The sequence below is a fragment of the Dipodomys merriami genome, unplaced genomic scaffold (assembly GCF_024711535.1).
Source record: "Dipodomys merriami isolate MVZ:Mamm:240054 unplaced genomic scaffold, mDipMer1.0.p SCAF_98, whole genome shotgun sequence".
Lineage (NCBI taxonomy): Eukaryota > Metazoa > Chordata > Mammalia > Rodentia > Heteromyidae > Dipodomys > Dipodomys merriami.
In genome coordinates this window covers 343,421-368,802 of record NW_027206601.1, presented here as the reverse complement: position 1 = coordinate 368,802, position 25,382 = coordinate 343,421, and the positions used below count along the sequence as shown (strand labels likewise).

The following is a 25,382-nucleotide window of genomic DNA, read 5'->3' as shown; positions in this document are numbered from 1 at the left end:
GAAAGAAGTACACTGTGTATGGGTCCTGGAGCTCAAATGGCCTAATTTTTAGGAAAAAATGTTTCCAGAATTACAGCCAGGAATTATATTTCTCATTCACTTTGTTGTTTTTACAATACACGTATTGTCTTGAGACTCTGACTTCACTGTGATTGGGATAAAGAAAATAAATATCCTGTGTTTAATAGATGCATATAAAGAAGCATCACAGATTAAAATATGGAAATGGAGCTATGGCTCAAGGTAGTCGAGCTGCTAGCTTTGAGCAAAGAAACTCAGGGACAATGCCCGGGCCCTGAGTTTAAACCCCAGGATAGGAAGAAAGAGAAAGAAAGAAAGAAAGAAAGAAAGAAAGAAAGAAAGAAAGAAAGAAAGAAAGAAAGAAAGAAAGAAAGAAAGAAAGAAAGAAAGAAAGAGGGAGGGAGGGAGGGAGGGAGGGAGGGAGGGAGGGAGGGAGGGAAGGAAGGAAAGAAGGAAGGAAAACAGAAGAAAGAACGAGCCAGGTGCAGGTGGCTCATACCTATAATCATAGCTACTCAGGAGACTGCGATATGAGAATCATGGTTTTAAGCCACCCAGGGCAGAAAAGTCCCCGTGAGTCTCTTATTTCCTATACTAATATGCTATTCAAAGCTGGAAGTGACACTGTGGCTCAAGTGGTAGAGCACTAGCCTTGAGCACAAAGAGGTTCAGGGACAGCACCCAGACCCTGAGTTCAAGCCCCAGGACTGGGGCTTGAAACAAAGATAGGAGAGACAGGAAGGAAAAAAAATTCAAATAAATACTGTGGGGTCCCCAAAGTAGAACCAACTTTAAACTCAAAGCCTACATTCCAATGGATGGACACGCCGGAAAGCCAGTTGTTTAGTGAGCAATTCACTGGGGGGGGCGGAGGAAAGTGCCTCACCTTTTCTGCCTCCCCTGCACAGACAGGGGCCCCGCTGGGAGAAAGGGCAGGGTGGGCTCCTGAGCCCACACTCAGTTCCAAAGCTAGACTCCTCGTTGCCTCACATAAGGACCCAGTAAAAAAGTCCTTGTCGTCTTTTCTTTTCCAAGCAAAAGCCAGCGCCATACAGCAGATCTGGAGCAAGGAAGAAGATTGCACTGGTGGTCACTGGAGGCACAGAAGTGTCTTTCTGATCCTTTGTAGCCAGTAGGTTCCACCCAGGTTCATCCAGGCACCAGTGGTCACCACCCTTGGGTCCTGGGCCCACTACTCATCAGCTGTGGCCTGGCCTGAGATTCATATTCTCTGAGCCTTAGGAGCAGTTTATTCCCATAGGCTTTTAGAAGGATGGAATAACAGGTTCATCTGGAGCTTAGCACAAGTCCAAGTTCTGGGTTTTCTCACTATGTATTAACACAAACTACCAAGGAAAGGAAGGAATTAGCAATACACAGCCACCATTTCCCTCCCTTCCAGGTACCCTGCTCACTAGAGGCTCTCCACCTTGTCTTACCATGAGTGGCTGGGTGACACACGCACAGCAGACCACAGAGAGCGACAGCAGGCACAGCCACTGCACACACTGTGCTGGGACAAACCTGCCAGGAGAGAACAGGCCTGTGAGCACCCTGGAGGGAGCAAGTTGCCCTGTGGTCTACCACTTCAGTAGAAGTGAAATCTGGAAGCCGGGGGGTGGGAAGCGGTCCGGGAGTGGGTGCTTTTAGATATGGGCACCATGTCTTTCTGCCCATGCGAGCAAACGTTCCTCCTGGCTGCAGGGACATCACCCTCTCTGAATCTGCCTGATGCAGACATAACTGAGTGCAGACAGGGCAGAGAAGGGCTGCAGGCAGCAGAGTGAACAGGACTGGCTACACTGTTCCTACACTGTCATCTGTTCCTGCTTCTCCTCAAATCTTGTGAGGCAAGTGCACTAAGTGTCTCTGTAGATGAGAAAACTGAGATATGGAGAGGATTCAAACATCCAGTCCATCCTCACAGAGTGGCTCAAAATGTGCAGTCTGGAGAAGGGAGACTGTCAAAAGGAAAAAGGTTGGGTGGTAACTACTCTTCATAGTCTAGAGACCACACTGAGTAACCCTTGGGTCTCCAATGGTGGCCCAAGGCAGGCCAAGAGAGATTGTGGAAATAAGGTTACACTGGAATCTATGCATCATAGTCCCTATCTTGCAGGAAATTCCCCCTCCCCCAAAGTGTCACAAGAGAACAATTGGCTGTCTTTGGCCAATGTGCACAGGTCATGGCCCACCTTCTCAGGAGCTTGGTGTTGGTTCTGTGTGTGTGTGCGTGTGGGTGTGCATGTGCGTGTATATGTGTGTGTGTGTCAATCCTGGGGCTTGAACTTGGGGCCTGAGCGCTGTCCCTGAGCTACTTTGTTCAAGCCCAGTGTTTACTATTTGAGCCACAGCTCTGCTTCTGTTTTTTTTTGTTGTTGTTGTTGTTAATTGGAGATAAGAATCTCAGAGACTTTCTTGCTTGGGCTGGCTTTGAACCAGGATCCTCAGATCTCAGCCTCTTGAGTAGTTAGGGTTATAGGCATGAGCCACTGGTAACTGGCTGGTTTCTGTTTTTATACCCTGGATTCATCTAGGCTGTTTGCTGTTGCAGAGCTGATTGAGAAGTGATTGTCTGGAATTAACATAAGATTCTCTTCACTCACAGGAGGTAGAGAGAGAATAGCAATGGGGAGTTCTGGCATCTATATTTTAGAAATTTCCAGAAACACTGCATCTCCTCACAAATGCTAGACTTCTGCCAAACAACCTGAGGATATTCGTAAACTTCAATGGCTCACCTGTAGCCAAGGAAGCCTGTCCCCACACCACAGGCCAGGGAAACCAACGCACACATGATCCAGCCTGCAGAGCTCAGCCAAGGTGGGTAGGCCCTAGACCTCCAGGGCATAAATCCTTCAAAACCAGTGCTAGGAGCTACAGCAGAACAAATAGAGACAACTAGGTTAGCAGATCTGGTCATCTCTCCTCAGTGTGAGTTGAGCTATATGGTTACCAAAGATTTAGAAAAGATGCCATGTATTCAGATGAGTTTGCGTCTTTTTGTTTTGTTTTGTTTAGATGAGACTAGGAGTGTCTAGTGACAATTAGCCAATTCCATCTCTAGTCACACTACTCTGAGCCCACGCCTCCCAAATGCCACAGGTGGATACTGGACCAAAGGAAGGGGCTTCTCACTGCAATCCACGTGGACATCACTTCGTGTCGGGGCAGGCTTGTGACTCTTCTCCTTCAGGGCTGTCTCACGGTGGCCTGCCATACTGGCCTCCAGCTCCAGGGCTGTACCAGCTGCATCACTGTCATTTACTCCCTTCCTCCACATAAGGTTACTTCCAGAGGGAATGGCTGGTACAGAATGCTAGAATAACAAGGTCAGGCCAAGGTCAATGCCTCTATGGAGACTTATGCCTTTTTTTGACCAGTATGCTTTGCAGCCAAAAGGCATAAATGACCCAGTGTGGACCTGGTCAAGTTCAGGTACCACATGATTGTGAAGGAGGAAGCAAAGCCCTTCCTAGAGGTCATGTTCCTAGGGGGTGTCTGTGAGGCAATTCTGGCAGCCTATGGGCAGCTGCATGCAGTCAGATTGATGGGTCCCTACTCTCTAGATATCAGAGGTCCAGTCAAGAGCAGCAGGCTGAGGAAAGGGTTGGAAGGGCAAATGGCAGAGCCCCAAAGGTGTTAGGGACACAGTGCATTCTGAGCGCCATACCCAAGGCCAGGGACCATGAAGCTGCAAAGCAGGGGTGAGAGGCTGGAAAGTACAGGGGTCAGGTATGCACAGAAAAGAAGCTCCTCTGTGCTAAGTGGGGTGCTTACATAGATCCAAACCAGCAAAAGCCCACTCTGATACAGCAGTCAGGACATTAGAAATTTGCCCTTCACAGGCACCAGTGTCTCATGCCCATAATCCTAGTTACTCAGGAGGATGAGATGTGAGGATCATAGTACAAAGCCAACGTAGGCAACGAAGTAGCCTGTGGCTGGAAAGCAGCCCTATTTCTCTGGAGCACTGACCTCAACCAGTAGGGTAGGTGGTACATGGATCTTTTCCACACCTGATTTAACCTTGACCAAGGGAGGGCATCAAAGAAATCAATCATTAGCAGTTAATGCTAGAGCATTTGCTACTGCATGTTGCTACACACTTACCATATAGGGTTCTCTCGCATCTGGTATCGTACCACAGGAATTAGGGCCTGATTAGAAAAGAAAAAAAAAAGGCAAATATATGATGCTCAATTAGCGTATCAGTGATACCTTTGGGCTTACAAGGGACACAATTTTCTTCATGTGATACTTCATCCTGACCCATCAGAGTGAGCTTTTCTGAGAGGTGACAAGACTGGGATGAGGACTTTCTGATAAGGCTGTTGGGACAAAGGCCTCATCCAGCAGAGGTTACCCTCACAGCAGTGTGAGAAAAGGGAGTAACTAAAAAGCAAAAAGAGCCTTAAGAAGAAATAATACCAAAATTGACTGTATAAAAGCTTCTAAAAGTAGTCATCAAAATGCAAAAGCAGGCACTAGGAAATACTGCAGTATTTATTCCCTATCCGACAATTGTCTAGTTTATTAAGTGGAGGCAAGCACTTACATATTATGAGAAAAAAAGGGATTTTACTTATAATGAAACTCATTTGTGTATGTGGGCTGGTACTGGAGCTTGAACTCAGGACCTGGGCACTGTTCTTTGTCTTATTCACTCAAGGATGGTGCTCTACTAGTTAGCTTTTTGGAGATGAGAGTTTTTGAATTTGTCTCCTTAGGCTGGCTTTGAACTGCCATCCTTGGACCTCAGCCTCTTGAGTAGCTAGGATTACAGGTGTGAGCCACCTAGCTTTGAAACTTATTGTGTAAAAAAAGATTTATAAGGTCAACATAAACAAGTGAAAAAGAAATGAACAGCCTAAGGGTAAAGATGGTTTTGAACATATGGAATGATGACCTGTATACTAAAAATAGGGCAACTGAATGTTGGACATGAACTTTCCACTTAAGAGACTGACCCAAAGAACTAGCTACCAAAGTAGAGTTTCTCTTTTTGTGTACATTACCCTGAGGTGCATCCAGCTGTGTTCCTTTCATGGATGGGCCTACTGTAGCTGGGGGACACGCTGTGGCTTCCTGTAGAGATGAAAAGTTTGGGCAGAGAGGGTGGCATAAGTCATTTGAGTTCCGTGCTGGAACCCAGGTTCACACAGCCAGTCACAATACCTTTCTGAGCCCAAAGAGTAGTGACACAAGATGTGCTGCTGGAGCCGCCAGGAAGGTACACAGGAGACTCAGGCCAACCGATCTGAGAGTGATATCAGCAGGGCCAACAACTAGAAGAGGCTGTGACAGTTCAAAAATAGCAGTTATGTGACCTGAAACATGTCGAACCCCAAATGCACAGCCAATTTGAATTCCAAATGTATTTAACAGGAGGACATATGAAGCTTTGCTTCTCTATCCCATGGCATAGATAAACCAGAAGAAATTATTTTCCCTCTTGACAAATCCTTGTAGATGAAATACATGTTTTCTGAGCACCCACTTTTCATAAAGCACATGCTCAGTTGACTTAATCCTGGCTGGAATTTGACAAATAAATATTCCTAATATACCACCAGACAACAAGAACTGGTCAGGGCTTCAGTTCAGATAACTGGTCTACCTTGTAGGACTAACCTACCACTAAGTTCTTATTGCAGGTTCCAAGCTTTTCTTTTCATATGTGTGTGTGTGTGTGTGTGTGTGTGTGTGTGTGTGTGTGTGTGTGTGTGTGTGTGTGAAAGTTTTTATCTTTCCATTTGATGGTACTTCCCATTTTTTAAAAGTTCTACCAATAGCATTCATCAAAAATATGTTAAATCATAATTGTTATCACACTTTTCTGACAACTGTCACCCACTGACAGACTACTGTGTTAGATTCTACAGTGAATCCACTGAGCTAGGCTTGTAGATGGCTATAAGTTCACTCTCAAAAACAAGTCTAGCCATTTTTTCACAGTCCACAAGTCATACTATTTTTCACTGTCAGAAAATATCTTATCTCCATGGATCTGCTTGAAGTGCTCCAGAATTCTCTATATGCCATGAGGAACAATTAAACCAGAGTTGCAGAGCAAAAGAACTGTTCCCCATTCTTTCAGTCAGAGGAATTGTTTAAAATGTGAATCAATTTTCACCCTTAAAAAAATTACAAGTTTGGGGCTGGGAAGGTGGCTCAGTGGTACAATGCTTGCCTTGCATGCATGAGTTCCTGGGTTCTATTCCTCAGCACCACATAAGCAAAAAAAAGCTGGAAGTGGTGCTGTGGCTCAAGTGGTGGAGTACTAGCCTTGAGCTGGAGAGCTGAGGGACGGTGCCCAGACCAATAGTTCAGGTCCCACAACCGACCAAAAAAAAAAAAATTACAAGTAGCCTCTCTCCTCCCACTCTCTGTATATCAAAGGTACTTCTTTTTCCCTTTCTATTTCTTCCTGCTTTCCCTTGCTTTACTAAATAAAACCTAATCTTCCAAACAAACAAACCATAAAAAAACAACAACAAAAAGCCTACCATGAGTGTTCTCATGAGAAAATACAGGCTACTAGCACCTCTGGGAAAGACAATGTGTAAAACCCCAGGCTTTGAAGGAGCTCTGCAGGGTAGCTCCTTACCCCAAGGCATCATCCTACAGACACCTCCTAGTTCCATCTCTGGACATGTCACCCTTGGGCCCTTCAGAAAGACAGCTCACTTCTCCTAGTATAAATCTTCTTCCAATGACAGAAGAGAGTTTTGCTATTAGGTCAAGAGGGGTCCAGGCTATGAATGTCAGGTTTGGAATCCACTGTAAAACCCATTGACTTCCACCTGCTCATGTCCTCCTGAAGTGACCAGGGCAGCAAGGTAAGCATAGACACATAGTAGGCAGAAGGACACAGCCAGCCGAGGTACATGCAGATAACCACTGGAGGAAAGCCAGCTGTACACTGAGAGCCAGATGTGGGACTCCTGCAAGTACTCCGTGAACTTTGAATAGAAAAGCTGAAACAGAAACCACACACAGGAGAATGACTATCTAAACAACAGATTAAAATCCCAATTAATAACCCATAATTTTCTGTGCTGAGACCCCCAAAGTTTTGGCTTTTCTAGCCTGGCCATCTACTTAGCTGCTATGTGGACACCCTGTATGGCTTCTTGTTCTAGATTCTTCCCTCTCACCTTTATCAGCAGTATTTCGTTAAGGCCACTTTCTCATTACCCTGGACTCCTGCCCAGTCCAAACTCCTACTAGCACCTGTCAAGTTCCAGAACAAATCACCCCCTTTGTGTGACTCTTAAATGCATCCATGGTGGCTCAGAGGTCTCTTCTCTAGGTCCTCCCTTCATGTCTCTCCTTTGCAATCCCAGTAGACATTCTATTCTCAGGACTTTCCCCCAAAGCACTTTGACTTTAATGGGATCTGAGTACATCAAGAGCTGGTGCTGCCCCACCCATGTTTTCTCTAAGTAGCCCTGCAGGGCACTACTCAGCAGAGAGTCTCTTGCTCATGGAGCTGCCCCAGATTTTAACAGTTTCAATGCAATTCAAATAATGTTAGGTTTTTACACCTAGCATTTGTTTTTTTTTTTTTTCTAGAAAACAATTTTGTTACATAGAACCAGTACAAGAAGAATATAACAAATAAGTACCAGTAAAATAGTTAACAGGGTTGGGAAGATGGCTCAGTGGTAGGGTGCTTGCCTTGCACGCATGAGGCCCTGGGCTCCATTCCTCAGCACCACATAAACAGAAAAAGCCAGAAGTGGCACTGTGGCTCAAGAGCTAGCCTTGAGCTGAAGAGCTGAAGGACAGTGTCCAGGCCCAGAATTCAGGCCCCACAACCGAAAAAAAAAAAAAAGTTAACAGACTGTATTAACAGAATGTTTTTAGTAGATTGGCTAACAAGTGACAGCTGATTTATGGGACACAGCTATGCAGATCGACAGATGATTATACTAGTAACTCTAGGTTTCTCACAAAGTTTTCAAGCAACAAGGCTGGAGATGAAATAATGCAAGCGGGGTGCCGGTGGCTCATGCCTGTAATTCTAGCTACTCAGGAAGCTGAGATCAGAGGATCACGGTTCAAAGCCAGTCCAGGCAGGAACATCTGTGAGGCTCTTATTTCCAGTTAACCACCAGAAAACCAGAATTGGCACTGTGGCTCAAGTGGTAGAGTGCTAGCCTTGAGCTGAAGAGCTCAGGCACAGCACCCAGGCCCAGAGTTTAAGATCCATGACTGACAAAAAGAGAAGTGAAGAGAAGAGAAGAGAAGAAAAGAAACAATGTAGACCTTCTAATTCTTCTATGATCATTCAGCTAGCAAAGCCTCTCTTTCTCTCTTTCCCTCTCTTTCTCTCTCTCTCGTAGGTTATGGGGCTTGAACTCAGGGCTTGGGCACTGTCCCTGAGCTTTTTTGCTGAAGGCTAATGCTCTACTACTTGAGTCATGCTTCATTTCTAGCTTGTGTGTGTGCTTTCCTGCCTGAGTTGGCTTCAAACTGTGATCCTCAGATCTTAGCCTCCTGAGTAGCCACCAGTGCCTGGCTCAAAGTGCTCACTTTTAATCAAAGATTGAGGGAGAAATCTCAGCATTTTTACCCCAACTTTGTAAAATACATTCCTAGGCAGGGGGCTGGGAAGGTGGCTCAGTGGTAGAGTGCTTGCCTTGCATGCAAGAGGCCCTGGGTTCAATTCCTCAGCACCACATAAGCAGAAAAAGCCAGAAGTGGCACTGTGGCTCAAGTGGTAGAATGCTAGCCTTGAGCTGAAGAGCTGAGGGACAGCACCCAGGCCCAGAGCTCAGGCCCCATGACTGGCAAAACAACAACAACAACAACAACAACAAAAACAACAACATTCCTAGGCAGGGAAAGATTGAAAGGGAACATGTAAAAACCCAAAGTTTCATAGTCAGTCTGGGGACTATGGATTGTTCTTAGATGGTTTTGTTGCTTCCTGGGACTGATTTCCTCCTATTTGATCCTTGACCACTTCTGTATTCTATGAGAGTTATCCTAGTCGTTTGGGGCATTAATAAATCCTTACCATGAAGCCTCAAACTGCAGACCACGGGTAGCCATAAATTCCAGAATTGTAATTATCATTGTAGTTAAATGAAGAAATGCATTCTTTCAATGATTACTAATTGGCAAAGGTGGTTAACCCACGCTTGGATGGCCTCTTAATGCATGCAAATTTTAGATAAGGATAATTTTATAGATAACTAAGAACAAAGCAATGCAGATAACTTTGTAATGGTTTAAAGGAAAAAAAAATGTGATGAGAGATGCAGAGCTAGAAATGACGTTCCACAGGGCAGTCAGGTATGCTGTGGAATGCAGGAGGCCTAGGGCCTACCTTCTGGAAGCCAAGCCCATGGTGCAGGCAAGTGAACTCCCGCTCCACACGGCCATCGCCTCGGCTCGCAGCCAGCCAGCACTGGCCATGGAAGAACCAGCCTTGTCCTGAGCACAAGTTCTTCACCATCATGTGGCTGATGAACAAGCTGGGGGAATGTCCCCGGCAGTCATGCCACAGGCTGATCTTCTGGAGTGGACCCAACTGGGCAGATACACTGGTAACACATACACAATGTCTCATCACCGACCTGTGCAGGATGGGACGGATGCATTGCCAACTTGGAGCCACCCTCCTGGCGCTGATGGTCCATGAGGGGTGACTGGGATGTGCCAACAAGTCACTACCATGCAGAGTGACAGGTCAGTACCCAGAACACAGCCAGTGGGCAGTGGGTCACACTGAGCAGTGACCAGTGTGACCTCTAGGTTCTTAGTCTCTGTCACAGTCACCCCCCCATCCTCATTTTTGCTTTGCATGGTCTCAGTTATCCATTATCAAACATCATCTAACAAAATTAAATGGAAAATTCTAGAAATAAACAACTCATACTTTTTCAATAAATGTTATTACAGAGTATTATTATAGTCACACAGTTTAATTATTAGTAATTACTAATTTCCTACTAAGCCTCATGAATAGTTTTCTCTTGGATATGCATGTTTAGAAACAACAGTAGGTATGGGGTTCAGTACTGTCTGCCGTTTCTGGAACTCTGCTAGGGAGCTACTGTCATTTCTCTATACCAAAGTAAATAAAATGCATCTATTTATATATGGCACGAATGAATCTGATGTTAATCTAGGACAATACTCTAAGTCAGTGAATATTATCAATGAAATTTTCCCTAAGGGGGGGCACTTCAATACTTTTGTATTTTTTCTTTCTTTCTGCTTTTCTCTTTCTTTCTTTCTTTCTTTCTTTCTTTCTTTCTTTCTTTCTTTCTTTCTTTCTTTCTTTCTTTCTTTCTTTCTTTCTTTCTTTCTTTCTTTCTTTCTTTCTTTCTTTTGTGGGGCTTGAACTCAGTGCAGTGCCTGGGCATTGTCCCTGAGTTTCTTTTTGCTCAAGGCTAGCATTCTACCACTTGAGCCACACAGTGCCACTCTGCCTTTCCTGACTTTGTGGTACTGAGGAATCAAACCCAAGGCTTCATGCATGCTAGGCAAGCACTCTACCTCTAAGCTACATTCCCAGACCTACTTGTGCATTTTCTAAGAAAGTCAGGGGCCTAGATATTAGTTCTTGACATGTCCTTTTCCCTCCAACTCATCATCATTGTCACACAATGTGTCATTATTCTGCCAAATCTGGAACAATACGAATTAATTCAGGCAGATTTAATGACATAAAAATACTGTTTCTGGCACATAAAATTAATGTTCTTAAGCAAGACACTGGCAATTCCACTCCTGTAATCCTAGCCACTAAGTAAGGAGGCTGAGACCTGAGGAACACAGTTTGTAGCCAGCCCAGGTAGACAAATCTGAGAGACTCTTCTCTACTGTTAACCAGCAGAAACAAATTGGAAATGGAGATGTGGCTCAAGTAGTAGAGTTCTAGCCTTCAGCAAATAAGCTAAGGAAGAACTTAAGGCCCTGAGTTGAAGTGCCAGTACTGGAACAAACATATAAAAAGCTTAAATGTCTTCTCCCCCCCTCTTTCTTCCTTCATGTAAAGAAACAATTTCATTTACTGCATGATATTAAGAAAACTAAAACAACAACAACAAAAACAATAGGTTGTAAATCAGTGATTATAGAACAACTGTCTCTATGCTAGTTATTTTGGTTTGGGGTACCCCAATTCTGACTGGCCACCTTTCCCAAATCTATGGTTGGAAACGCCAGATACCTCAGGATAAAAGTGTGCTTGGAATTCCCTTGGAATAGGGGCTTCTCTGGAGAGTAGAGTTCTCTGGTTTCCGAAAGCCCGTTTTCACCACAGAAAACAACGAAAACCTCAAAACACAGAACAGGGGTGAGAGGTCAGGGTGTGTCACAAACAAAACAGGACATGCTGGGGTGATGTTTCCGCTTCCAGTCCCTCTACAAAGTCACCCAACAGGCCCTCACAGCATGGAGCTCTGGAGAGGGATGAGGGACACGTGGCCAGTATAGTACCTCTGGGGTGGGGCCTCTCTGGACAGATCTGGGAGGAAACCTGGAATTGGAGGCTGGGAGAGTTGGCTGGCTCTTCACATACTTGATGTAGAAAAGTTGGTCTCATCTGGAATTCACTGGCATTTCTCTTACTCAGGTGGGCAAGAGAACACAGTAGTGAGTGCAGCATCTCATACCCTTGGCCTATACAACAGACCTTAGGAGAGCTGCTGCACCCCAGGGTAGGACCAGGCCTGTGGGCGGGGCCAGGCCTGTGGGCAGGGCATTCACATCTGTATTGTCAGTGGGGCTGAGTTTGTCTCTCATTGGTGAAAGAGAGTTGCAACTCTGATATAGTATAATGTATCAATTTTTTCATTTGAGAAAGGTAGTTATTTCTTGTTTTTGAAATCCTCCTACATGCCTATATATATATATATACATATATGCATATACATACATATATGTGTGTGTGTGTGTGTGTGTGTGTGTGTGTGTGTGTGTGTGTGTGTGTCTGTGAACAGTTACTAAATTTTGGTGGGTTTTTTTTGGTCTGTCTTTAGGCTTCAGGTATTTAATTTGTGGGTATAATGTAAAGATTTATTGTCTTCTTCCTCCAGGACGGCTATTGTCCCAGAACATTTTATTGAGTAGTCTTTTCTCTCCTGCCTGTTTTCTGTTGTTTTTTGCTGGTCCTTGGGCTTGAACTCTGGGCCTGAGCTCTGTCCCTGAGCAGCTTTTGCTCAGTGCTAGCACTCTACCAATTGAGCCACAGCTCCACTTCCTCCTATCTGGCTCTTGAAGTCTACATAGATGTCTATGTGGATTTTGAAGTCTCCAATCTGTCTCCCAAGCCTATCAATCCATACCCTTACAAAGACTATACTCTACCATGTTTGAAAGCTTCAAAATAAGTCTGACTCTGTGATGGGAAATCCCTGCCCTTTTATCTCTAGAGCTGACCCAACTGCTCTGTCTTGTGTTCTCTTCCACATTAAATTTAGAATCAATTGCTCAAATTAAAAAGTCCAGAATAATCTGGGTGCCGGTGGCTCACGCCTGTAATCCTAGCTACTCAGGAGGCTGAGATCTGAGGATCTCGGTTCAAAGCCAGCCCAGGCAGGAAAGTCTGTAAGACTCTTATCTCCAATAAACCACTAGAAAACCAGAAGTGGCACTGTGGCTCAAGTGGTAGAGCACTTGCCTTGAGCTGAAGAGCACAGGGACAGCGCCCAAGCCCAGAGTTCAAGCCCTATGACCGACAAAAAATAAAATAAAATAAATAAAAATAAAAAGTCCAGAATAATGATTAAATCTAACCTCTTTATGTCTTGGGTTTTCATGTCTAAAATGGATAAAAATGAATATACTGATAGAACTTAACTCATAGTATCAGCATTCTTACTAATGTCATAAAATAATTTGGGAGAAATAGCAAAGGAAAATGAGGTGCCAGGCCATGAATAAATACAGCTTTGCTTAGCTCCTTCATGCCTTCTGGGCAAGATCTCTCCATGTGGCCTGGCATGTGTTTGGTGAGTTTACTTCCAGGCACCATGCTATTTTATGACTGATAAGAAGAATCTTGTCCCCAGTGATGTGCAATATAAACTCTTGTTGCTTGTAGAGAGGATTGAGGATTTTTTTCCCCAGTCACGAATCCTGCTAGTTTGTTAAGAACATCAGCTTTAATGATGTCCCTAATGGTTCATTGGCCTTTGTATGTGACGAGCATAGCCTGAATGGTTAACCTTCTTTCTCCCTGCTTCTGGATGGCTCCATGCCCCCTTCTCCATATCTCAGTCCTGTCAGCTCCAGAACGTAACCACGGTGCCTCCAGAAGTGGCGTGGTGAGTTACAAGTGCAGATGCACCTGCCTCTCATCAGGGAGACCTCTAAATGTGCATAGGGACACATCTGATAACACACACAGTTCTGACTAAGGCTCCAATGCAGGCCCCTGCAGGCCTCTTCTACAGCTCACTTCTTTATCGATACTCCCCTGGGCGTCTGGACCAAGTCTTCCCCTCCATTTTCCCACCACTTCCCTTACTGCCCACCCTCTACATCATCTTCCACCTGCTCCTTTATGCCCAAAATAGCCATGTGCTCACCTAGCCAAACGTTTGTATGGACACTTCTGATCTCTTCTTTCCTTTGGAGTATGGCTCATGGAACCAATGTTAACTCAGAAGTGTGTAACTTGGTTCCAAAGTCTCTGAGACACAACCTGTATATTCTGGCTGCTTTCCATGGTGCAAATGTGAAGAAGATGGGATTTAAGCTGACAGAAGGGGACAAGTTGACCCTTCTGCCCTATGGGTGTACAAGCTGGGGATGGCAGGGAAAAGGATGGACAAGTCTCAGCCCAGAAACTGGGATGAGGCCCATGGTGACAGATAATAGGTGATGGCCAGGGCAGGTAAATTATCAGATGGCTGCTATATGTGTTCATGTGTGCATGCCAATACTGGGGCTTGAGCTAAGGGCCTAACACTCTCATTTGGCTAGTTTGCTCAAAGCTGGCACTCTACCACTTGAGCCACACCCTCCACTTCTGAGTTTTTGCTGTCTAGTTGGAGATGAGTCTCACAAACTTTTCTGCCTGGGTTGACATTGAACAGTGATCCTTGAGTAACTAGGATTACAGGTGTGAGCCATCAGTGCCTGGCCAAATGGTCACTTCTTGTGCTCCTCAGGCCTATGCTTGCCCTTGAGCCCCACTAGAGTCCTCCCCAGGAACCTTTTATTACCTTTGATGTAAACCTGGCCGGAGACCGGAAGCCAGTGGCTAGGACAAGTGCATACAGGTGGTGGCCAGGTGGCATGTCTTCTTGAAGAAAGATATATTCAGTTTTCTTTTTGTTATGACAATCTACATGTCTGGTTTTAGTAATCAAAACTCCATAAAGAATCACAAAGACCACAATGAGGATACTGGGAAACAGGTTTTGTGGGTGTCTGTAAGCAAGGAAAAGAAATAGTGACCCAAGGGAACTGACATCGGGAAGACTGCCCTTGCTGCCCTGTACTCAGCCTTTGTTGGTGTTGGGACAGACTGTGTTTAAATACATGCTTGAGGTTGCATGGAGAAGGTTCTGCAGACCCAGAACTTCCCGGTGGTTGTGGCCAGCCCCTACGGCCTGGACTATGATCCAGCTTCACAGGGGAGCCTCGCCTCACTGGGTCTGAGGAAGAACCTCATACCAAATGTGGATAGGACACTGTCTCCCTGCTCTTGAAGACTTGGTGACACCACTTGTGTGTCATGTTGCAGCAGTTAGCTTGATAACATTCTCCTCTTCCCTTTCCTCCCAGCATAGCAAAGTGAGGAGAGGTTGGAGCAGTTCCTGCAGTCTCACCTGCATCCTATCTGTCCCTGTATGCCCCCTACTGGTGGGTACATCTTCCCTGTTTCCCTGGTATCAGTGCCAGTTAGGGTAGAAAACACCTGACCCCTGTTACAGGCCCTGATCTCCAGCCTTCTGAGTAGCTAGGATTACAGGTGTGGTAGGGTGTGTGTGTGTGTGTGTGTGTGTGTGTGTGTGTGTGTGTGTGTGTGTGTGTGTGTGTGTGGGTAGGGGTGTGTGTGTGTGTGTGTGTCTCCAGCCTTTGTGTCTCCAGCCTTCTGAGTAGCTAGGATTACAGGTGTGGTAGGGTGTGTGTGTGTGTGTGTGTCCTGATCTCCAGCCTTCTGAGTAGCTAGGATTACAGGTGTGAGCCACTGGCACCTGTCTATTTTTTAGGGTGTGTGTGTGTGTGTGTGTGTGTGTGTGTGCCCTGATCTCCAGCCTTCTGAGTAGCTAGGATTACAGGTGTGAGCCACTGGCACCTGTCTATTTTTTAGTGTGTGTGTGTGTGTGTGTGTGTGTGTGTGTGTGTGTGTGTGTGTGTGTGTGTGTGTGTGTGTGTGTGTGTTTTTAAGGGCCTGGGCAGTGTTCCTAAGTTTTTGTGCTCAAGGCTAATACTCTATCACTTTGAGCCACAGCTTCACTTCTGATTTTTCGGTGGTAAACTGTAGGTAAGAGTATCACGGACTTTCCTACCAAGGCTTGCTTTGAACCTCAATATTCAGATCTCAGCCTCCTGAGTAGTTAAGATTACAGGAGTAAGCCACTAGTGCCTGGATTTTTTTTTTTATTTCTTTAATAAGTGAGACATTGAAGGTTTCTGCCCACCAGAGCTTTATTTGTTCATAGTTCAACCTCTAAGAGAGCTGTTTCACATAAAAGAGTGACTATGAAAATATCACAAGAGCCAGAGGCAAGTTACAACTTAAGTATGTCAGTGAGTAGACACCTGGATGAGAAGATGTGGCAGGGCTGTCCCTATAGATTTAAGCCAATCAAAACTAATTGATCAAGTTCCCATTGATCCAAAGCTAAACTTAACTATAAGAAAAGTCTGTTGACCTTCTTGCATTCAATAACCTCTCACCTGTGGATGGAAGTATGCACAGACAGTTCAGTGTAACATTTAAAGAAAATTAGTTCCTAATATCCCTATTTCAAAAAAGAAAATAAGCAACCTGATTTCCTGCAGCTGCTTAATTATGGGCGGGCATCTTGAGCAGGTAGTGGTAAAGCAAAACCCAGTCCGAATGTGGCACTTACTTCTGTAACTCGGAAATGTCACTCACTTCAAGACTGGCATTCAACTTTTTTCTTAGGAGAGAGAAGGATGCCAGGTGATGGTAGCTACAAGGAAAAGGCCAATTAGGATACCAGACACGGCAGGAACAGCGGTCTCCAGTGTGATTATATGCCAGTGAAGAAGTTCCAGTCATCATCATTTGATCAAGTAGGCCCAGTTTACAGAGTTCATCTAAAACACAAGCTATTGCTGGACACTGGTGGCTCATGCCTATAATTCCAGCTATTCAGGAAGCCCATCTCAACTCTTGTAATCCTTTCCCTAAGTGCTTATTCTCAACTCTACAAATAATCCTGTCATTGTTAACTGTTACCATGACAACCACAATAACTATCTACCTCACCCTCATCATCACCCATGTGTTATTCATTTTGGTACCCCTGACTCCTAGAAAAAAGCCTAGCAGGAAGTAGTATGTAACAGAGAAAGAAGGATTGCATTAGTGTGTAACTTGATGCAAAGTGGAATATTAGACCATTACCAGGAAGTTTGAACAGTAGCACATAATCAGAGGGTATGACACAGGAAGAACAATAACCACCTATGGATATTTCCAAAATGATGGGACCTGGACATATTTGACAAGAAGCACCAGTAAACAGTTTCTTATGGTTCAAATAGAGTGAAGATTATTATTACTATTATTGTATCTATTATTATTATTTGTTGCCAGTCCTGGAGCTTAAATTCAGGGCCTAAGCACTGTCCCTGAGCCTCTTTGTGCTCAAGGCTAGTGCTCTACCACTTGAGCCACAGTGCCACTTCCAACTTTTTCTGAGTAGTTTATTGAAGACAAAAGTCTCACAGACTTTCTTGCCTGGGCTGGCTTCCAACCTTGATCCTCAGATCTCAGCCTCCTGAATAGCTAGGATTACAGGTGTGAGCCACCAGTGCCCAGCTAAATTTTTGTATTTTTAGAAGTTTTTTTGGGGGAAGGGTTTTTGTTGTTGTTGTTGTTTGTTTGTTACAACAGTTTTCCTTCTAGTCCCGTGTGGAGGATTACTGGGAAGGAGCTGGGAAGAATCTGGAACAATAGTTTAAAGAAATAAAGTTTCCTAGCCGGGCACCAGTGGCTCACGCCTGTAATCCTAGCTATTCAGGAGGCTGAGATCTGAGGATCGCAGTTCAAAGTCAACCCGGGCAGGAAAGTCTATGAAATTCTTATCTCCAATAAACCACCAGAAAACCAGAAGTGGTGCTGTGGCTCAATGGTAGAGCACTAGCCTTGAGCTGAAGAGCTGAGGGACAGCACCCAGGCCCAGAGTTCAAGCCCCATGACCACCAAAAAAAGAAAGAAAGAAAGAAAGTTTCCTTGTTTTCAGGTTTGAGTAGGTAGAATTACAGGATTACAGCCACTAGCATCTGGCTATTTCTAGTTTTTAAAAGTAAATGCTAGTTTAGGGTGGTTTTTTTTGGAGGGGGAGGGGTGAGGGCAAAACTGAGGAGCTTGAACTCAGGGCTGCAAACACTTGAGCCATATCCCTATGCTCCTCTTTAAAAATTTCACTCTGTGTGTGTGTGTGTGTGTGTGTGTGTGTGTGCGCGCGCGTGCGCACGTGCCATTTCTGGGATTTAAACTCAGGGCTGGGTGCTGTCCCTGAGCTTTTTTTCCTTTTTTTTTTTTTTTGGGTCCGGTCGTGGGGCCTGAACTCTGGGCCTGGGTGCTGTCCCTCAGCTCTTCAGCTCAAGGCTAGCGCTCTACCACTTGAGCCATAGCGCCACTTCTGGCTTTCTTTTTGCTTATGTGGTGCTGAGGAATCGAACCCAGGGCCTCATGCATGCAAGGCACGTGCTCTACCACTGAGCCACCTTCCCAGCCCTGAGCTTTTTTTCTTTAGGCTAGCACTCTATTACTTGAGCCACAGCTCCATATCCAATATTTTGGTGGTTAATGGGTGATAACAGTCTCACTAACTTTCCTTCCTAAGCTGGCTTCAAACCACAACCCTCAGAGTAGCTAGGATTACAAACATGAGTTACTAGTCCTGGCTGCTTCAGTTATTTAACATTATTATATATGATATATAATATACATTTATACATTATATCACATATCATATATTTATATGTAATATATATTTATATTATTCAGTCTCTCACTTATGCCTGGCCAGGCTGGACAGTGATCCTACGTTTTATATTTCTTGTAATAGCTGTGATGACAAACATGCCCATCATTGCCCAGCATTTTGTTGGTAGAGACAGGGGCCTTGTGAGTTATTTTGCCTGAGTTGGCCTTCAACTGTGATTCTCTCAGTCTCCACTTCCTGTGAGGCTGGGATCATAAGTGTGAGCCCTCACTCCCAGCTATTTTAAAATGTTGAATAATGTTACTAATTGCTGAATCTCTATTTCAGAGAGGATGAGGACAAGAAAAATCACTAAACTAGCCATGTCATAGAATTATTAATTTTGTAGGCTGATGATAAAAATATTTTCCAGTGTTGTAACATGACTGAGATGACCAGAAACTTCTGGGAAGGCTGTTCATGACTACACAGGGTGTCTCTGTCCTCACCTCCAAGCCAGACCCTCGGTTAGGGAGTGAATGACAGGGTGGACAACAGAGGTAGTGAGAGCAGAGAACCCTGCTTGCCTGACTATAAACTGCACACTCAATGACTACCAGGATATTTAGAAGTAATTGATATAACTGCCCCTTATGAACGGACTCATCACTCAATGGACATGCATCTATGCCTAGCACATGTCCATCTCCATGGAGGGAAGAAGGGGGAGACACCAGGATGAGCTCCCCTTCCCAATGCTGAAATGCAGACAGATGTCACAATACATCTGCTCAGGGTTGGACCAAGTTGGATCCAGCTTCTCATAGGAGGACATGACTCAGGAAAGGTTTAGGCCAAAGGTAGAACAAAATGTAGTCACTTGCTAAAACTCCCATACCTGCAGTTAACTTTTCCTGGAGAAGCTCCTTGTTGCGGAGAGAAACTTTCAGATTTCCACTCTCTCTTGTCCCAAAACATGCACTGGAGCCACTGGAAACATACTGTATACTTCACAGCCTTAGTGAAGTTCTTGTTGGGAGGTCTTCTGTCATAATCAGCATCCAGTAGGGATAAATATCCCATGTTGGCTCCTAAGAAAAGAGAAAAAAATGGAATGTCAAATTGTGGCCAGTTTTGACAGGTTTTAAAGTCTTGTAAATATTATGCATAGGCAGGACTTGAACTGTGATGCCATAATCTCTATCTCTTGAGTAGCTGGGATTACAGGTGTTCCAGGCTGTCTGGGAAAATTAAATGGAGAATTAAATGCATGCATACTTTCACAAAGTAATAGTGAGATACTGAGAAAGGAAACAGTGTCCCTAGTGTTCTCCATGTTCCATGGCTCTCCTGACACTGAACAGAGGGCCCCAACCTCGTGAGGATGGGCAGTGCTCAGTGTCCAGTCTCTATCTCCAGTGCAATTCAAGCCACTTCCTGCTTCTCTCCAGCCTATCAGCCAACACACCAAACACCCTCTGGGCCCATTTGCACCTTTCCATTTGGCTTCATACCACATTTCCATATATATATATATGTACACACATATACACACATGCACATATATACATATACATATATGTATATATATATATATTATGTGTTTAAAAGCAAAATCACTTAACAGTCTACTTATTTACAATTTTTTCCTAAGATTTTCAAGTGAATGGTATTGGGAGAATTAGATAATAGCTGTTACTAAAAATATGGAATTAAAGCCAGGTACCAGTGGCTCATACCTGTAATCTTAACTACTCAGGAAGCTGAGATCTGAGAATCACAGTTCTTTTTTTTTGGGGGGGGGGTCCGTAGTGGGGCTTGAACTCTGGGCTTGGGCGCTGTCCCTCAGCTCTTCAGCTCAAGGAAAGCACTCTACGGCTTAAGCCACAGCGCCACTTCTGGTTTTCTAGTAGTTTATTGGAGATAAGAGTCTCACGGACTTTCTTGCCCAGGTTGGCTTTGAACTGCGATCCTCAGATCTCAGCCTCCTGAGTAGCTAAGATTACAGATGTGAGCCACCGGCACCCGGCTAGGATCACAGTTCTAAGCCAGCCCAGGTAGGAAAATCTGTAAGAATCTTATCTCTGATTGACCACCAAAAGTGACAGAGTGCTAGCTTTGAGCTAAAATGCTCAGGGACAGTGCCCACGCCCTGAATTCAAGCTCCAGGACTGACACAAAACAATAAATAGGAAATTAGAACTGGTGTCAGTGGCTCAAACCTATAATCCTAGGTACTCAGGGGACTGAGAGACAGAAAATTTTAGTTTGAAGCCACTGGGGCAGAAAAATGCAAGATATTCCATCTCTAAAATAACCAGTAAAAAATGTAGGGCTAGGGAGTAGGGTCAGGTGATAGAACACTAGCTGAGCAAATGAGCAAGCACAAGGCCCTGAGTTCAAACCCTCGCAAATACATGGAATTAGAGCCCTTTCTCATCTACAATAACAAACACCAGATGATCAGAGATCTCAATGCAAAAACAAAATTGGACCAAAACAAAGCACATGAACAGCTTACTTTAGAACTAGATGTAAGTAGCTAATTTCTACTAATGGCTCAAAGCCTAAACCTTTTATTCTAGAAATGAGGTTCTAAGCAGATATAGCCAGCAAAGATCTCCCATCCTGTAGGCAGTCTTTTTAACCTAGTAACTATGCCTTTGGTTATGCAGAAATGCTTTAGCTGGATGCAATCCCGTTTGTCAATTCTGTCTTTGATTTGCTTAGCGCCTATTCAAAATTCTGTTCAGAAAGTTCCTGCCTATGCCAATAAATTATATTTCTCCTACTCTTTGTAGTCGCTTCAAGGTTTCATATCTTACATTTGAGGTCTTTGATCCATTTTGAGCTGATATTAGTACAAGATAACAGATAGGAATCCATTGTCAATCTTCTACCTATGGATATCCAGTTTTCCCAACACCATTTGTTAAAGCTGTTTTTTTTCCAACATATATATTTGGTTCCTTTGTCAAAAAACCAGAAGGCTAGCTGGATGCCGGTGGCTCACACCTGAATCCTAGCTACTCAGGAGGCTGAGATCTGAGGATCACGGTTCAAAGCCAGCCAGGGCAGGAAAGTCCATGAGACTCTTATCTCCAATAAACCACTAGAAAATCAGAAGTGGTGCTATGGCTCAAGTGGTAGCGCACTCACCTTGAGCTGAAGAGTGCAGGGACAGCGCCAAAGCCCATAGTTCAAGCCCCACTACCGACAAAAAAAACAAAAATCAGATGGTTGTAGGTTTATGGTTTTGTTTCTGGCTCTTCTAGTTTAGTCTATTGGTCTTCAGGTCTATTTTTGTGCCACACCAAACTGTTATTGTTACTATAGCTCTGTAATAAAGTTTGAGATTTGAAATTGTGATACCTCCTACATTGCTTCTTCTCTATACCGAGATTTGCTTTAGCTATTCCAAGCTTTTTATGGTTCCATATGAATTTTTGGATTGTTTTTTCTTGTCAGTGAAGAATAACATTGAGATTTTTATGGGCATTTCATTGAATTTGTAGCTCCCCTTTGGCAAAATGGCCATTTTCATGATATTAATTCTGCTGATCCATAAACATGAGAAGTCTTTCTACTTCTTCAATTTCTTTCTTTAGAGTTTTATAGTTTTTGCTGTAGAAAACTTTCACTTTCTTGGCTAGGTTTTTCCTGGGTATTTTATACTTTGAGGTTACTGCAAGTGGAATTGCTTAACTGATTTCCTTCTCTATCTGCTTCTGGTTCTTTTTTTGGGGTGGGGGGGTCCGGTCATGGGGCCTGAACTCTGGGCCTGGGCGCTGTCACTCAGCTCTTCAGCTCAAGGCTAGCACTCTACCACTTGAGCCACAGCGCCACTTCCCACTTTTTTCTTTTTATTCATGTGGTGCTGAGGAATCGAACCCAGTGCCTCATGCATGCAAGGCAAGCGCTCTACCACTGAGCCACCTTCCCAGCCCCTGCTTCTGGTTCTTGAAATACAGAAAAGCTATGGATTTTTGTGGGTTAACTTTATATCCAGCTACTTAGCTGGCATCCAACTTTTTATCTATTTTTTTTTACTTTTCTAATTTCTTATAATAAAATATTGAGGAAAAGAAAACAGTAGATGCACATATATGTATATATAATTGCCATTGAGAATTTGATCAACCACCCAGTTTGACTCATTTTAAAAGGAAATGAGAACTATAAAGTGACCAAGTCTCAGTGGAAAATCATATCCCAGGACTAGTCCATTCACCTAAGAGTCAGATGTCAACTTGTTGGAGAATGACTGCCTTCTCATAAATGGGTTTAGAGCATTTCTCCATTTTTCCTGTTAGTCCTGTGTGGTTTGCTTAAGCATGATGAGCTCCACTACCTTGCCTTTAGTGAGAGAAGACTGAGAAACACCTGGTTATGAAGGCTAGCCCTGTGCCTCTGTTCACTGCTTCTGTAAGGATCACCCAAGGTCCTGTTCACCATGCTTCTGTGTGAAACACAAACTTGCTTCCTCTCTGGGGGGAGCCCCTGATGCCAGAGGAGGCCCAAGCAGGTCAGAGGTAAAGTTAAGATGTATAGATGCAGGAGACAAATTCTGCAGTCAGAAGGCTTGGCAGAAGTGAGGAACGAAGGGGAGGCTGCTGCAAGTAGACACTCAGACACAGCTGTCCTGGGGCCAGGAGAAGCAGGAGGAGCCACCACTGAGGAGAGACAGGCTAGGAGCTCTTCACCAACACCAATAGTGGACAAAGATGGTTCTTGGTGGTGGGGTAGTTTTTACAGAGACATGGTCTTATAAGGAAGAGAAATTACTTGGATGTGTATGTCACAGGAAGCAAAACACTGCCATGAGAACACGGGAGGCTCCACCCTCTCAAGAAAACTGAAAACAAAATGGTTTCTTCCAGCCCACTGACCTTTCTGCAGAACAACAGGTATGTAAATGTCTACAGTTTGTTCACCCCACAACTGGATCTGTTTCACAAGAAAATCAGAAGGAGTAGGCTTCTCGAAGAATCTAGAAGATAAAAATGAAGAAATGATGTCTAGTTTCTTTTCCTCTTAAATCCTTTAGGGTTGTCATTTGTAAAGCAAAACACCCTTCTCCACTGTAAACTTGACACTGAGATATGAGGATCCAGGTTCAGATCTAGCCCAGACAGGCAAATCTAAGAGAATTTTCTCTCCAATTAACCAGCAAAAAGCTGGAAGTAGAATGGCTAAAGTGATAGGATGCCAACCTTGAGCAGAAAAAGGTAAGTCAGGGTAGTAAGTTCTGAGTTCAAGCCCCAATACAGGCACAAAAACTTAAATAACAGCAACAAAAATGAAGGCAGCGTGGGCTAGAAAGGCCCTGTGTTCACAGTCTGTGGCATTACCAAGCCTCTTAATAAAAAAAAAGAATTCTACATATACTTTCATCCCTCATTTCTTTACAAAATAAAAACTGCAGTAAAAGACATGAACAAAACTAAGCAACCTAATTTGTGGGAATGAAATGAACAGCTTAAGGTTTTGCCTGCCCCAGGTGGCTTTAAACCATGATCCTTAAATCTCAACTTCCTGCTAGCTAGGATTACAGGTGTGAGCTACTGGTGTGTGGCTATGAAACATTCAACACACCTGACTAGCAACATGACAGGAAATGCCCTTGTCTTTACATTAGAAAATTCAATGTGTATCTGTAGAGATCCCTGGGAGTTTCCAGAAAGCCCAGTGAACTGGTGGAAGTTCACCTGATTCCGCAGCAATACAAACGTTGTCGTGTTTCCGTTATTATCCTGTCATGGGGGAAAAAAAAAAAGTTGGGAAAAGCTTGCCATTGGAGGAGTAAGTGTATGAAGAATCAGGGAGTGGAGACCAAATGGACAGCAGAGGGGCAGCTTTCCTTACAGGACTCTCTTCCTCCCCATACTCCACAGTCATGGGTGTCTGCAGCCGTCCTCTTGGGATGGGCCTTCTGCTGGAGCAGCTGTAGAGGGTGATGCCCACGACAACACCAACCTTGAGAAACAAAGATCATCTCAGAAAAAGGAAGCCAACAATAGGCTCCAATGAGAGAAGTAGGAAAGCAAAACACAGTGACGGTATTGTGACCACTTTGACACCAGAGGGTTGCACACACAAAAAAGTGGTTTTCCTAGGTAGAGTGGCAGGATTTAGGGTAAATTTATGCTACTCTTGTTAAAATGATTAATCTTGGAAGTTGTATTAATATTGCTTTTTTTTTTTTTGCTTTAAGGGCTTGTGGTAGATAATCAATGGGTATCTACGGGGTCCGGAAGCCTGAGGAACAGTTTTGCTATCTTCCCCTCACTCCAAGGGGACACTCATGGGGACGGTGTATTCCAAACTCTCCAAACTCTGAAATCCCTAAAATTATCCAATGGACAGAATTTTAAGGGACTGCATGTAAATGACAAGTCACTTGGATGACCAACACCCTTATGCTGCACAGTTAGGTATACTTCTGTTCTGGACTATTAGAACATTCGTTTGAATAAATAAAGTGTTTGCTTTTGTCTTTCTGGGAATCTTTCTCAAACCCTCAGTGTGGGACCCTACTGAATCCAGGTGCTTGGTGTCAACGCCCATGCTTACATTCATTCACTCATTATGCCTTCACAAGTGTTAGATGTAAACTGTTTTCGTTTGTCCTGGGGTCCCCTCACTTGTTTGACTGGTACTGTACCACTTGAGCGCCTCCAGCCCTGTCTTTTTGATGATTACTTTTTTGTCAGTTGTGGGACTTGAACTCAGGGCCTGGGCACTGTCCCTGAGCCTCTCGGTGCTCATGGCTAGTACTTTACCACTTAAGCCATAGCACCACTTCCAATTTTTGAGTGGCTAATTGGAGATAAGAGTCTCATAGGGACTTTTCTGACCAGGCAGCTTTGAACCATGATTCTCAGATCTCAAGCTAGGATTATAGGCATGAGCCACTGGTGCCCAGCTAATGGTTTCTTTTAAGAGTTCAAGTTCAAGTCCCAGGACCAGAAAACAAACAAAATAAACCCTGCCAAATCACTAGGACAGCTCTGCCTGACTTATCAGGTCATCAAATTCAGGTCAGATGTGCCTTTCAGATGAGAGCAGATGATGGAGAGGCCTGGAGGATCCTTGGAGCCCCTTTGCAAGTTTCACCCCACTTCAACTCTGCCTTTGATTTTAGGAAAGGTAAGGCCACTGGTAAGGCCACACCACATGCTCTGACCTCCTCAAGTCTCTTATTCTCCAGTGGTGCCCAAAAATCCCCACAGGAAATACTGAATGGGATCACTTATCTAG

At 44.2% G+C, this 25,382-nt stretch overlaps 1 protein-coding gene across 1 annotated transcript in view; it reads right to left on the bottom strand.

Moving 5' to 3' along the window:
- Pkd1l1 (polycystin 1 like 1, transient receptor potential channel interacting) overlaps positions 1–25,382 on the bottom strand; it is a 105,605-nt gene that overhangs the window by 34,399 nt on the left and 45,824 nt on the right. Inside the window, exons 22-37 of the mRNA XM_070014542.1 lie at positions 23,988–24,098; positions 23,718–23,875; positions 23,012–23,112; positions 19,021–19,213; positions 16,074–16,157; positions 14,214–14,421; positions 11,213–11,319; positions 9,362–9,578; positions 6,828–7,001; positions 5,200–5,319; positions 5,040–5,109; positions 4,135–4,181; positions 3,160–3,340; positions 2,763–2,898; positions 1,461–1,545; positions 908–1,081 (exon numbers count right to left, since the gene is read on the bottom strand). Coding sequence (XP_069870643.1) covers positions 908–1,081; positions 1,461–1,545; positions 2,763–2,898; positions 3,160–3,340; positions 4,135–4,181; positions 5,040–5,109; positions 5,200–5,319; positions 6,828–7,001; positions 9,362–9,578; positions 11,213–11,319; positions 14,214–14,421; positions 16,074–16,157; positions 19,021–19,213; positions 23,012–23,112; positions 23,718–23,875; positions 23,988–24,098 — 2,166 coding nt within the window. The remainder of the gene's footprint in view (positions 1–907; positions 1,082–1,460; positions 1,546–2,762; positions 2,899–3,159; positions 3,341–4,134; positions 4,182–5,039; positions 5,110–5,199; positions 5,320–6,827; positions 7,002–9,361; positions 9,579–11,212; positions 11,320–14,213; positions 14,422–16,073; positions 16,158–19,020; positions 19,214–23,011; positions 23,113–23,717; positions 23,876–23,987; positions 24,099–25,382) is intronic.